Source organism: Lucilia cuprina, chromosome 6, assembly GCF_022045245.1.
Source record: "Lucilia cuprina isolate Lc7/37 chromosome 6, ASM2204524v1, whole genome shotgun sequence".
In the NCBI taxonomy this organism is placed as follows: domain Eukaryota; kingdom Metazoa; phylum Arthropoda; class Insecta; order Diptera; family Calliphoridae; genus Lucilia; species Lucilia cuprina.
The window spans coordinates 41,811,127-41,825,139 of NC_060954.1; the positions used below are offsets into that span (position 1 = coordinate 41,811,127).

Sequence of the window (14,013 nt, forward strand, 5' to 3'; positions counted from 1 at the left end):
ATTTCCACTTATAAATATGTGGAAAAGAACTTTTATAATCCCCTGCATATTTATAGGCAGCAATTATGCACTAGATATGTCGCTACATGGGTATAAGTAGGTCAAATGGATTCATTTATCTTGATTCTTCCTATTTAATGTTAAGTTATAGAAATGTTTAATTTGTTAATCTAATGCTTGTTCCATATATTGGCTTTACAAGGTGCTCAAGATCCGTTGGAATTTGAGTGATATTTGGAATTACATTGAATTTTAGAATATTAGTTGATTACGCAACTTCAGAAATCTCCAGAAGTAAAATCCGTTTATGCAAAATGTATATTGTAGAGTTCAATAAGTGATACGTAAGGTCATCCAAATTGAACGTACGCTCTAAATCTACATACTCTAGTCTATAGTCTAGTGTATAGTCTAATCTATAGTCTAGTCTATAGTCTAGTCTATAGTCTAATCTTTAGTCTAGTCTATAGTCTATTCTATTGTCTAGTCTATAGTCTAGTCTATAGTCTAGTCTATAGTCTAGTCTATAGTCTAGTCTATAGTCTAGTCTATAGTCTAGTCTATAGTCTAGTCTATAGTCTAGTCTATAGTCTAGTCTATAGTCTAGTCTATAGTCTAGTCGTTACTTCGGTAGACCGAATACGTATTGCCGATCGATTAAATAAGCCAAAGGCTTTTTCTGACGCACACACTCTGCGATAAAACTTCTATAAACAGAGTAAACTCTCAACATCACTTGGTATCACATACACTTAACACCAACTCATTTCTATACAGCCACTCCTGTGTGGGACATCTGTTGTCTCGGCAACATCACCGAGTTTATTCCGATTAACTGAATTTACCGTGTATCAGTTTTTAACCAACATTTTCTTTCGCGAATTTTTGCTAAAACCCCACCCATTACGTGCAACCTGAAGGAAACCTTTCCAATAATCAGGAGAAGGCAAAATCCGAAACTCTTCCATGCAGACTACCGGTTTCTGTTCTGTTCGAATCATTGTCAAATCATTCGATCATTAAAAGTTTATAGTTCCGGCATACTAGAAAAACTAATAGCACATATTTTCTCCGGAAAGAATATGATGATAAGGAACTTTCACCAAGGTAACATGCCCCGGAGACAGCTACTGTGTAAATCGAAACCGATATCCAACTTTTCTTTTGTATGTAGTAATGATGTTCTCTTACGATCAGTAGTTCTTTGTTACGATATGTGATAATTTGTTTTAGGCTACTAAGTCAGATGGATCTTGCATATGTTGAGTCTTTAGTCCAGTTGTAGGTTTCGAACAATTGGAAAAATAGTGCACAAACGGAACATCAGGTTCATGTGTACGTGAAGTTTGTATACTTCAATACAGTGGTTCAGATTGTATATAAATTTGTCTAGTCTGTTGAAAACATAGTTCAGCAATATGAAATTAGTTAAATTTAATAATCCTTATTCATTAAAGTCACTAAATATCCTTTAGCGGTAATGGAATTCCTTCTTACTTAGGAATAGTCATAAATTTTTTTCAAAAACTACCTTAATTTTACATTCCATGAACGACGCTAAATTTTCTACGTAAATAGTAAATTTCATAGGAATGAACATATTTACATATAAAATTTACACATTCCTTTTAAAGGACTAGTAAACTAAGCCAAAACTAAACTCACCTTAACTAAAACACACACAGCTACCAAGACAGATATACAAATGGGCGGACAGAAGGACATAAATACTTATACTGAAGCACATGCACATTCTAAGTACATACAAGTACACTCAACCTAACATGCACAGCTAATATCTATATGTATTTGTGTATCCTTTAGTTACAAGTGTAAATGTTTGTATATTCTTTAATATTTGTTTAACTGTGATATAGGCCGAGTTAAGTCGTATGGCCATATTATATTTACATGTTAGAGTCTAAAGGACAATGGACTAAAATGTAAATTTCTTTCATTTGTTATCGTTGCTTTTGCTGCTGATGTTGTTGTTATTGTTGTTGCTCATGTTAACGCCAAGTAATACCCAGGTAACATGATGGACTTTTTTTGTTCCCTTTAGAGATAATTTTATGGTTCATTAGACAGTGTTGTAAAGGAATTAAATTAAAAACACCATTAATTTGGTTACACAGAAAAACATTGAAATAAATGTTAATTTTCAAGGACAATTAAAGTATTTGTTGTTTAAGTTTATTTAATAAAGAATAATTAAATTATTTGTGTGCTGTTGTGAGACAAAGTTATGGTGGTTTGACTGACAATTCCAATGGGATTTTATGGTAATTCATAAGAGGATTTATGGGGTTATTACTCTGCCGTTCTGGCAAGTTTTCACTGAAATCTTTAAGATAGTAAGAATTTTGAAAACACATTGTTTTTACGTTTTTATACCCTACACCACTTTAGTGGGGAGGGCATATTGGGTATGTGCTGATGTTTGTGATACAAAAATATTCGTCCTATACCCACCTTAAAGAATATCAATCGGCTTAGAATCGTTTCCTGAGTCGATTAAGCTATGTCCGTCCGTCTGGCTGGTTGTCCACGTAAAACTTATGCGCAAGTTACAGGTCGTAATTTTCAAGATAATTGGATCAATGCAGCGAAGAATTGGGGCCTTGAACTTTATTGGAATTATCGTTACTTCTTGATCTACTTATACATACTTAATTCAGACAGTAGACTTTTACAGCAAGATTTTGATCTTTTTTCGGTTGAAATTCCGCCTCGTTTCTCTCTAACTTTCAAAAATGGGTGCGAAAATCCAAGGCAACGTAAATTCCAGATAGCGGACAGTTGTTATTCAAATTTTACCAGTTGGAACCAAGGATATCAAGAATGCTTCGTGACTAATAATGTTCCAAAGTTAAGTCCGCTCCTATGTAGTGCTCAATTACTCTGAAAAACTGTGTTAGTGGGACATTATTGGCGTGAATGAAAAGGTTTATATATACGTTTCATATTTTAGGACTTATAAGTTTCAGACTGTGATAGTCCAAGTTCTTATTTAGTCTTTGAATCGGTGTTCTTGAATTATTCTTCATAGGGACATTATTATGGCTAATTGGGAGCTTCGTGGAGACTTCATGAATTGGTTGATTGCTAGACGAATTGAACAACTCTAGATATAGATTCAATAACTGTTCTCTAGTTCTTATGAAGCTTTTGACATGTTAACGTCTGCTATAGTCCTGGTCGTCTAAACCTCGACATTTCCATCTTCTCCTGCACAACAACAATTTTCTGAATTGACTATTGGTTTATTACTGGTCAAGTTGTTAACCAAATTTTCAAAAGATCTGCCGCAACGGATCGGTTTTGAACAAAGTTGCATGAACATTGGAACAGTTGCATAGTCAATAAGAACTATTTCGATATCTTTAAGATTTTCCAGTTTTATTATTTTTTATTATTTTCCAAATAATGTTCTAATTAGGATAATATCGGTCCTTACATGTACTTATTGCTTCTTCGGAGGCAACTCATCCTTTCGTTAAGGTTAGGCCATAGTATTTAAGTGAGTTCTCTTATCAGTTACTCTGCAAATGACCGTATGGGGCCTCTCGTCCATACGTCTAACGGATTGGCGTTTATCGTAAGTAAATTTGCTTTTTCATTGTCGAATATTTGGGAGTTTTCTTGTACCCATACGATGCAAAGCCTTTCACTGAAAGAAGCTTCAGTTCTGACTGTCTTGTCATCCCATCTGGTCTTAGATCTTATTTTATTAGCTGACATAACTTTAATTACTTTTTGGATGTCGGAAACGGTTTTGACTACTTAGGGCGACTTACTCAAACCGTTGTTAAATTCAAAATCGAGACCCAAATATAAACTTAGTTACTGCCGTCGTTCTCTTATGCCAAAGCCGCCAGTAATCTTTAAGAACTTAAAGATGTTATGATTACTATATCCTACTACTATATTTTACTATATCCTGATAAAATGTGTCTAATCATTCAAACCATCGACCCAATATCGCTGACGTTATAACTCAGCTTATGCTATAGTATTTCTCTTATTGTCTCTCATTTCTGCAAGTATATAGACTCATTAATAGTCCTTAACTTAAAATTTATTAGTCATTCTTAAAGTTTGACCACATAACTCTTTTATGGAGCTTTTATATATTATCAGCTGGTGCTATATGTCAATAAATAATTGACTTTGCCATTTGTTATCTGACAGTTGTTAGTGGAGTACAAATTTCTTTTCTGATCCAGAGAGTTTATAATGATTAGATGAGAAGTGATAACATCAAGTTATCTTAATATAAATATCACTCTGAAACTGATGATTTCTTCTTAGGCAACTTCTCAGTTGAAGATAACAATATATATTACCCTCTGACATATGAAGTAAGTTACCAGAAGTCATTAGGAGTGATTAATCTTCTCACATAGGTATAACTAATAAAGTCAGCAGTTAAGTACATATATGTATTTATCTCATTCCAATAAAATCGTATTATCATTAATGAAATAAAACAAATCGCATTAAAGTTATAAAAATAAATTCAACTTTTGCTAGAATTTCATTCACATCGGTGGGTAAATGAAATTGACACTCTAACATATAACATTAACCCCACCAGCAAACAAATGCCTAACAACGAATAATCTAACATAATTAGTATTGTTTTTTTTTTAGGGAGGTCCTTGTGTCGTGTATGAAAGCCATGTATCTTTAAGCGAAATGAACTGAAACATGAAATATGCCTGAACTTTGGCTTAAAAATCGATTGTTAATGGTTTTCCATGAATGACAATAATACAATGGGAGATCATACATGTTTGTATGTTGTATGTTGCATGTTGTATATAGTCACATACATACATACATGTTTACTATGTATGTATGTAACCGCAAAATGGTTGGATGTGTACTTAGGGATGTATTTATGTTTACAATGGTTTTGGCTGGAAATTTAAACCCATAAAATTGAATGCATTATTCTTTCGAAATTAAATCCAATTAAATCCGCCTTATAATACTAGCAAGAGCACAATATTAATGTTAGCTTAACATGATGATGATGATGCTGAACAATTATTGAAGTAATGGATGTCAGCAGGTGATATTTAGCAGTTCATATAAAAGATTTCCACAAATGTCAGGTTCAGAAGTTAATTAATGTGATGAAACAAAAATAATGCTAATCATGCCGCAACGAAAATCAATAAAGTTTAAAATAATTAGAATTTTAGAATTTGTTTATTAGTTTGGGATAAGAAATTGTTAGGAGATTTCATTAATTAAATAGAATTTAATAGGTCTACTATATAATTAAGACTTAAAACTAAAGAATGATCAGTCTATAGTCAAGACTATGGACTGCCTAATAGTCAAGAATATATACTATTCTATAGTCGAAACTAAAGACTGATCTGTAATCAAGACTATACACTGACCTATTGTCAATACTATAGACTGATTTATAGTCAATACTATAGACTGATCTATAGTCAATACTATAGACTGATATATAGTCAAGACTATATACTGATTTATAGTCAACACTATAGACTGATCTATTGTCAAGACTATAGACTGATCTATTGTCAAGATTATAGACTGATCTATAGTCAAGACTATAGACTGATATATAGTCAAGACTATAGACTGATCTATAGTCAAGACTATAGACTGATCTATTGTCAAGACTATAGACTGATCTATAGTCAAGACTATAGACTGATCTATAGTCAAGACTATAGACTGATCTATAGTCAAGACTATAGACTGATCTATAGTCAAGACTATAGACTGATCTATAGTCAAGACTGTAGACTGATCTATAGTCAAGACTGTAGACTGATCTATAGTGTAGACTATAGACTGATACATAGTCAAGACTATAGACTAATCTATAGTAAAAACTATAGACAGATCTTTTGTCAAGACTATAGACTGATCTATTGTCAAGGCTATAGACTCATCTATAGTCAAGATCTATAGTCAAGACTATAGACTGATCTATAGTCAAGACTATAGACTGATATACAGTCAAGACTATAGACTGATTTATAGTCAATACTATAGACTGATCTATAGTTAAGACTATAGACTGATCTATAGTCAAGACTATAGACTGATCTATAGTCAAGACTATAGACTGATATACAGTCAAGACTACAGACTGATCTATAATCAGAACTATAAACTGATCTATAGTCAAGACTATAGTCAAGTCTATAGACTTATCTTAAGTCAAGTCAAGACTTATATATAGTCAAGTCTGTAGATCGATCTATAATCAAGTCTACAAGCTAATCTATAGCCAAGATTATAGACAGTTCTATTGTTAAAACTATAGACTGATCTATAGTTTAGACTATTGACTGATCAATTGTCAAGACTTTAGACTGATCAAGATACAAAACAGTAGAGTCGTCTATAGACATGACAAGTATATTTTAATTGATATTATAAACCTAAAATCTAAGCTAAAGTATGATCTTTCGTATGTTCTGAAATTTGCAAATTTTCTAATAATATATATTAATCTATTCTTATTCCAGGTAATGATTTAGACTCGATACGAGCATTATTCAGTGAAAAGGAAAAAGAATTAAGTTTGGCGGTAGCTAAAGTAGAAGCTCTAACTAGACAATTAGAAGACTTAAGACGAGATCGAAGATGTCCCATAAATTTAATAAATGGTGGCAGTACCACCGGTCAGCCCTTACCGCCTCAAGCATCCAGGGAATTGGAAAAGTTAAGAAGAGAATTGATGGTAAGATAAAACATTAACGTTAACATAAGAAAAACTTTAAATAACAAACACACTATTCTCCTCTATAATTTAGTATCGTAATCAATTGTCATTGCAACAAGATGCACGACTACACTTACAACGAGAAGCCTTACAACAAAGACAAGCGGAATTGCGATCTGTCGATCAAAGAATTTATGAGTTGCAAACACGTTTACAACGTAAAAAAGCCGCCAATGTACAAAACAATCAACAAAATATCAGTCCACCGCATTTAATGCAACAGGTACAACAACAACAGCAACAGCAGCAACATAATACTCAGCCACCTTCTAGCCAAAATCACAGTACATACAACAGCAGCAGCAATACTAACAACAAAAGCAATGATGTAAACTATACAGCAAATGTGGCACCCAAGACCGGTGTAGCGGCCCTTAAGCAGCAACTGCTGCAAAAACAAGCCAATCAAGCTGCAGCCAATGGTCAGGCGTACAACAATAAATTCGCCAATATTATAAATCGTGGTGAAAATCGCAACATACCACGAGGCAATGTGGCCGCCGTTGAACCCTACATACACACACCTCAAAAGTCCACCATAACACCCACCTCTTCCTATTTGGGCAATATATTAAAGCATGCTGCCGCCACAGCCAACACCAATCAACAAAATCAGCTAATACAAGATCATGCTCATGTAAAGTTGAATTTGAGTCATGGCTCGAATGTGGCGAATCATTTAGCGGGCTCTAACACCAGTCCCAATTTCTTTACAGCCGAAAGTGATGAATCAAAGTTGGCCAAGAAAATGTTAACGGCTGCCATCACCAATAAGAACACATTAAGTGAGCAACACAACAATCAAACGAATGCGGAACCAGTTAAGGTAGATACTTCGCATCATATTTATGCAGAGGTGGGACCGAAAAAACGAGATCTGGTCAAAGAAGTAGCTGCAAATTTAGAAACTCAAACCAATACCAGCGCTAATACAACACAACAAACTACCACCAGTAAAATACCCAAAAGTATAGGAACCAATAGCTCTGCCTCGGCACTGATAAGTAAACTAAATAATGCTGCCTCTAGCCATCACACAACAACAGGACCATCTCATATACCACAAAGGGAAAAATCGGATTTGGAAAAGAAAACAGAAATAGCGGTTAGTAATGAAACGCTATTGGAGAAGAATTCACATCAGCTGACAGTGCATAGTATGCCTTTGGGAACGGCCAATAAGTCGGTAGCTACCGCTATGGCTGCAAATGCCATTTCACCCACTTCCTCAACGAGCAACAACAACACCTCTAATGTAAATTCGAATGAAAAATCGAAAAACTCAGCTGCTGGCAGCTTAGTTGTACCTCCACGCAAACCCATTAGTAGTGTGGCGCCCACATCGGTTACCAGTGCCATACCGAAAATGATCACCTATAGTCCCAAGGTAAATAGAGTGGCGCCAAGTGTAGTAAGTGCTAATGCAGCGGCTTTAAGCGGCAATGCCACTAGTAATAACAACAATAGTGATAGACCAGCCTTGCCACCGAAACCCAATAAAATGTCACCAAATGAAGCCAACCAAGAAACCTCTACGACAAATGCAACAAATCCCTCTACGAAAAAGACCTCATTAGAACAGCAAGCTGCTTCGTCGAACGCCTCTTCCTCATTACCCTTACAGAATATTAATGATAATTTACCCATTAAAGCGAAACCCTTAACCATACGCAAACAACCGCTATCCGAACAGCCCCGACTAAAATCTTCCTCTAACATAATAAAACCCTCAAGTCAACAACAAAATTCGCGTAAACTGGATCACAACTCCGCTAATAATTATTTGTTTAATGAACGTAGATCTAATAATAATAATGAGCTTTCCTCAGAGACCAATAGTGAGGCCAACTCAACGCCACAATATTCTCCTAATCTTCAATCGCAACAGCAGCAGCAACAGCAAGTGCTCGGTTCACATTCTCCCAATACTTTATCACCTCAATCTCAGAGTAGTGTTGATGAACCCGATCGTAGTGAAAATACAAATTCACCACAAGAGAAATCCTCACCCGATAGTCTTAAGAGAAGAATGCGTTCGCTATCGGCTGGTAATGCCAGCTCCAATGCCAACAATGGTAAACCCAAACTAACCAGAAGAGTTAGTTTTGATCCTTTGGCCTTACTACTCGATGCCAGTTTAGAGGGTGAATTGGAATTGGTCAAGAAAACTGCCATGCAGGTGGCCAACCCCAGTGCGGCCAATGATGAGGGCATTACCGCTCTACACAATGCCATTTGTGCGGGTCATTTTGATATAGTCAAGTAAGTTTTTGTGATTACAGTTAAATTCCTTTAATAATGATTTATATGTATTCCTATAGATTCCTAGTTGAATTTGGTTGTGATGTCAATGCCCAAGACTCAGACGGCTGGACTCCTCTACATTGTGCTGCCAGTTGTAATAATTTGGCTATGGTTAAATTTTTGGTGGAAAATGGTGCCTGTCTATTTGCTGCCACTTTATCGGATCACGAAACTCCAGCGGAGAAATGTGAAGAAGATGAGGAGGGTTTCGATGGTTGTTCAGAGTATTTGTACAGTAAGTAACTATAGTTTGTGGATCAGTAACAAAGGATTGTAATTTCTCGATTTGATTGAACATAAAAATACAAATTGCACGTATTTATATAGGATTTTGAATGATTAACGCGAAACCTGAAATTGTTTATGCGGAAAATTCAATTCGTTTAGAGCACATGATATCCATGCTTATTAATTTTGATTATGGCCTAAAGAGCCATTCTTTCGCTGGTTTGATTACAGACTTTACTTTGGCTTTAATTATACAGTTTTTGCATTAGATCCCGCCTGTCACTTCAAGGGGCAGTTGCAGGATGTTCTTAGTCGATTTGAACCTTTTTGGTTCAAATCTATCTATCTATCTATCTATCTATCTATCTATCTATCTATCTATCTATCTATCTATCTATCTATCTCTCTGTCTGTCTGTCTGTCTGTCTGTCTGTCTGTCTGTCTGTCTGTCTATCTATCTATCTATTTCTCTATATATCTATCTCTCTGTCTATCTATCTATCTATCTATCTATCTATCTATCTATCTATCTATCTATCTATCTATATATCTATCTATCTATCTATCTATCTATCTATCTATCTATCTATCTATCTATCTATCTATCTATCTATCTATCTATCTACCTAACTATATATCTATCTATCTATCTATCTATCTATCTATCTATCTATCTATCTATCTATCTATCTATCTATCTATCTATCTATCTATCTATCTATCTATCTATCTATCTATCTATCTGTCTATCTATCGAGGTGATAGAGCCTACATCGGGAGAGTTTAGAAATTATGTTCCCATACTGGATTAAGAGTGCAAGAGAGCCCTTAACAAAACTCTTTGCCGATCACGGCTTTAGAGTATTTAGCAAGATAATAATATGCAAACGAGAAACATTCTGACTGAATCGACATCTAAAATTTCTGAACATCACACTATTTGCCTCAACTAACTTAATATTTTATCTCCTTCTAATTAAAGGCATTCAAGAAAAACTTGGCATACTTCATAATGGTGAAGTATATGCTGTCTTCTCGTATGAGGCCCAAAACAGTGATGAATTAACATTCAATGTTAATGATCATTTAGTCATTTTACGCAAAGGTGATGATGCGGAAAGTGAATGGTGGTGGGCTAAAAATGAACAAAACGAAGAGGGCTATGTGCCACGCAATCTGTTGGGAGTAAGTATAATTTCTTAAACGAAAAGAAATTTATATTAATTTCTATATATATTTTTTTTTAATTACAGCTCTATCCTAGAGTACCTCCTCAGACGACCAACTACACTGATTAGCAGTTAATAAGATTTTGTGTTTTAAAAAAGAAAGCGGGACGTTTAATACAAAAACACTATATATCAAAATTTTTGTAATGTTTTATTAAATAATACAATTTAATTTAACTATTACTTATGATTTTGTTAAATTTATTTTAGTTTTACAATTCTAATATATAATTTTTAATAATTTTTTTAAGAAAAAAACAAAATTTCTATGAAATGTGCAACATAAATTACTTATTATGAATATGTTTATAAAAAAATATAAAATATTTACATTGATTAGTTTATTAAGCTAAAATACAAAAACAAAATAGTAGTTACGAAAAACTATACAAATAGAAGACACCAATTTTTACCAGATAAAAATTAAAAAAAAAAACATTAATAAATAAAAAACCACAACACAATAAATTTCTAAAATGACATTAGCTGTAAGACAAAAAAAAATATATAAAATAATTAAATTAAACACACATTTTCATATTGTTTCTAATTTAGTTAAACAATAATTGCAAAATTATAAATTATATATTATGAAATTATAGAAAAACAAAACACAAGTACTTAAACTTTAATAAATAGTTTGTAAGTTAAATAACAACAAATCATACACACCCCCTGCCTCTAATGCCCCTCCTTTATAATCACACAATTTACACAAACATTTCATTTAGTGAATGAAAAAGAAATATTTAAAATATTCTTATAACTAAAATATAACAAAAATTAATACTTAATACTTAAATAATACGATTATACTTATTACAACTATAACTACTTACATACAACAACTACTATATTTTTGCCTAATTATTGTGATTTTTTTGTAAAACTAAAAAAACTAACAATAATAAAAAAATTATATTCAAAAGCAAAAAAAACCAAAGTATTTTATTTCAATTGTCCAATTCACAAACATTGTCGTACCTTTATATCGTTGTATGTCATTAAAATGTAGTAAATAAAAAATTTTGAAAGCAAAACAAGAAATACGACATACTACGATACAACCGTACAACACTGATTGTGAATCGTATAAATAAAGTTATGATCCGTTAGGTTGTAAGTACGGTAGAGCTTATGGCACCACTTATGTAAAAATTTAAAAAAAACAACGTCTAAGAGTAGGTCTAAGGCTCCACTTCATCACTATGATTCTTCTACATTTCCTAGCACTAATATACACTGTTGAACCTATCCTTTAGATGGTGCCTCCATTTTAAGTACTTTACTCCTTCCGCCATCTTCTTGTCCAAGAAACAGGATTCAATACAAAATTATTGGCTTTATTACGAAAAGACCAATTTACATCTTTGCTGGGTTAACAATGAGGCAACCCGGTTGAACTCACATCAAGGCCGTATTCAGAACTTTTTTAGTACTTCTACATTAGTAATTTGGATCCTTTTTTGCCTTAAAAGTATTACGACATCGTCTGCATAGCTGATAGTTGTAAGTTTTTTCTCAGTTAAGCTTCTTAGGAGGCTATTAATCATGGTTAAGCAGAGTAAAGGGGTAAAAGTGGAACCATATGGTTTACTGTGAAATACTCTTTTCCCTACATGTCGTAGCATATGCATATGTCCCAGCAGTTCGACAAAGAGTCAATTAGTTCCACTAATAGTTAACAACCTGGATGATTGCAATTCATATGTTTTGTTTCATTCGTCACGAATGTACCCTTTGTAATCGAGAATGAACACAATCGCCACTTTAGTGTCCTTTTTTTAAGTGGCAGCGGAGACAGTCGTCTCTTTACTGTACTCAAGTAACCTAGAGATTATACTCTTAAAAGCTGTTTTTTTCGAAAGTAGTTATTTCTTTTGGAGAAATAATTATTACATTCTACTAATATGCCACCATCTGGTTAATTCAAATATATATCTTTCGGGTCAATCGTCACATAATTGTCCCTTAGTATTCTAGAGAGTAGATAATTGAAATTTTTAAATTTTAGTTCCATTAATATCTTACCACCTGACTGACTCTAATTCGTTTCGTTACAAATAAACTCTTTGTAATCGAGAATGAAGACAGTAGTCACTTTAGCGTCCCCTTTGTAAGCGAGAGCGGAGGCAATCGTCTCATTACTGTCTCCAAGTAATCTAGAGATTAGACTCTTAAAAGTTGTTTTCATTTTATTGAACTTCCGAAAATAGTTTTTTTACCCATCTCTTGGATGGGTAAAAAGGGTAAAAAAAGACAGTCTTTTGACTGTCTCTTTGTAGGGTGTAGAGTTACGATTGACTTCCTCGTAGGATAAGCCCATGTTAAAATGGTTAGTCACCTGGGTAGTCAGGTGGCTAGAGGCCACCACAAGTGGTAGGTTAAGTGGTCAGTTCGGAACTGTCCCGTCGAACTGCTGGGGTGTCTAAGCATGTATTTGATTCAGTTAAAGAGCAATCAATCAACAAAAACCTGGTCTACGAATTAGATAAAAGTAAGGCGCTCCGATGTTAATGCTTATTACCTTTATGCATCCAAAGATTCTCCAATATAGCAGGCAACTTCAATCAACGCATTTTTTACCAATTGTCACTTTACTACTGCTTATATTTATGACGAATTGTAAGCATACAGTGAAAATCTTTGACAAATAAATTGAAACCAATTGACTCCTTAACTAGCAAATTGTAATAACTATTTCTATATTACACTCCCCTTCCCCTCAATATCGGTTTATCTATGATACTCGATATACCGCGTAGGGTTTCATTGTCTCATCCAGTCTCCTGGACATTTTATCAATTTCGATTAGAGATAAGTTTTGAATAGGAATTTGGTATCTTCGATACGCCATTTACGATATCATGCATCTGTTCCCAGAAAAGTTTCAAGATTTATAAAGTGTTCTACGATACTCATTCCGAGAAGTCGAATTGCTTTACATAAACACCTGCCATGTTGGCCTTATATAACGGTGGTACTTCTACAACCACAGGGTAAACTGACTACTTATCACCTTCCCTTTGTACTTCTTACATGCTGTTGGCAAATTTTTTACATGGTTTAGCCGGTCTATGTGTAAGCACTTTGCTGAAGTACTCAAGCTATCTAATCTGCAATCATTGCACTTCTAATTGATACGATACACTTACGCTAGGTATACGAGTGGGTAAGGGCCGCATATCCCTACATTCATCCCGTATAATATACACTTAATACCAATGCTTAGTTCCACTCCTATGTGGAATATCTGTTGTCTCGTCAACAGCGCCATACTTATCCAGAATTATAGACTAGACACCGTGCATCAATCTTTTAACCGACATTATCTTTCATCGAGTTTAAACCACAACCACCGGGACCATTCCAACTCCGAAACTCTTCCCTGCGGGCTACCGAATCCTGTGGTACCAGATTATGTAATTCTCTGGTTTGATCCCATTTAAAATCATGCCAAGGAAAGTCCGA

The 14,013-nt window shown here is 34.1% G+C and overlaps 1 protein-coding gene across 3 annotated transcripts in view; it reads left to right on the forward strand.

Moving 5' to 3' along the window:
* Window positions 1-10,659, forward strand: part of LOC111680410 (apoptosis-stimulating of p53 protein 1) — a 179,785-nt gene extending 169,126 nt beyond the window's left edge. For all 3 annotated transcript variants that reach the window (XM_046953656.1, XM_046953655.1, XM_023442048.2), the window contains 5 exons: window positions 6,525-6,739; window positions 6,813-9,043; window positions 9,103-9,320; window positions 10,296-10,498; window positions 10,567-10,659. In XM_046953656.1, coding sequence (XP_046809612.1) covers window positions 6,525-6,739; window positions 6,813-9,043; window positions 9,103-9,320; window positions 10,296-10,498; window positions 10,567-10,611 — 2,912 coding nt within the window. In that variant the 3' untranslated portion in view covers window positions 10,612-10,659. The remainder of the gene's footprint in view (window positions 1-6,524; window positions 6,740-6,812; window positions 9,044-9,102; window positions 9,321-10,295; window positions 10,499-10,566) is intronic.
* Window positions 10,660-14,013: the final 3,354 nt, after the last annotated feature.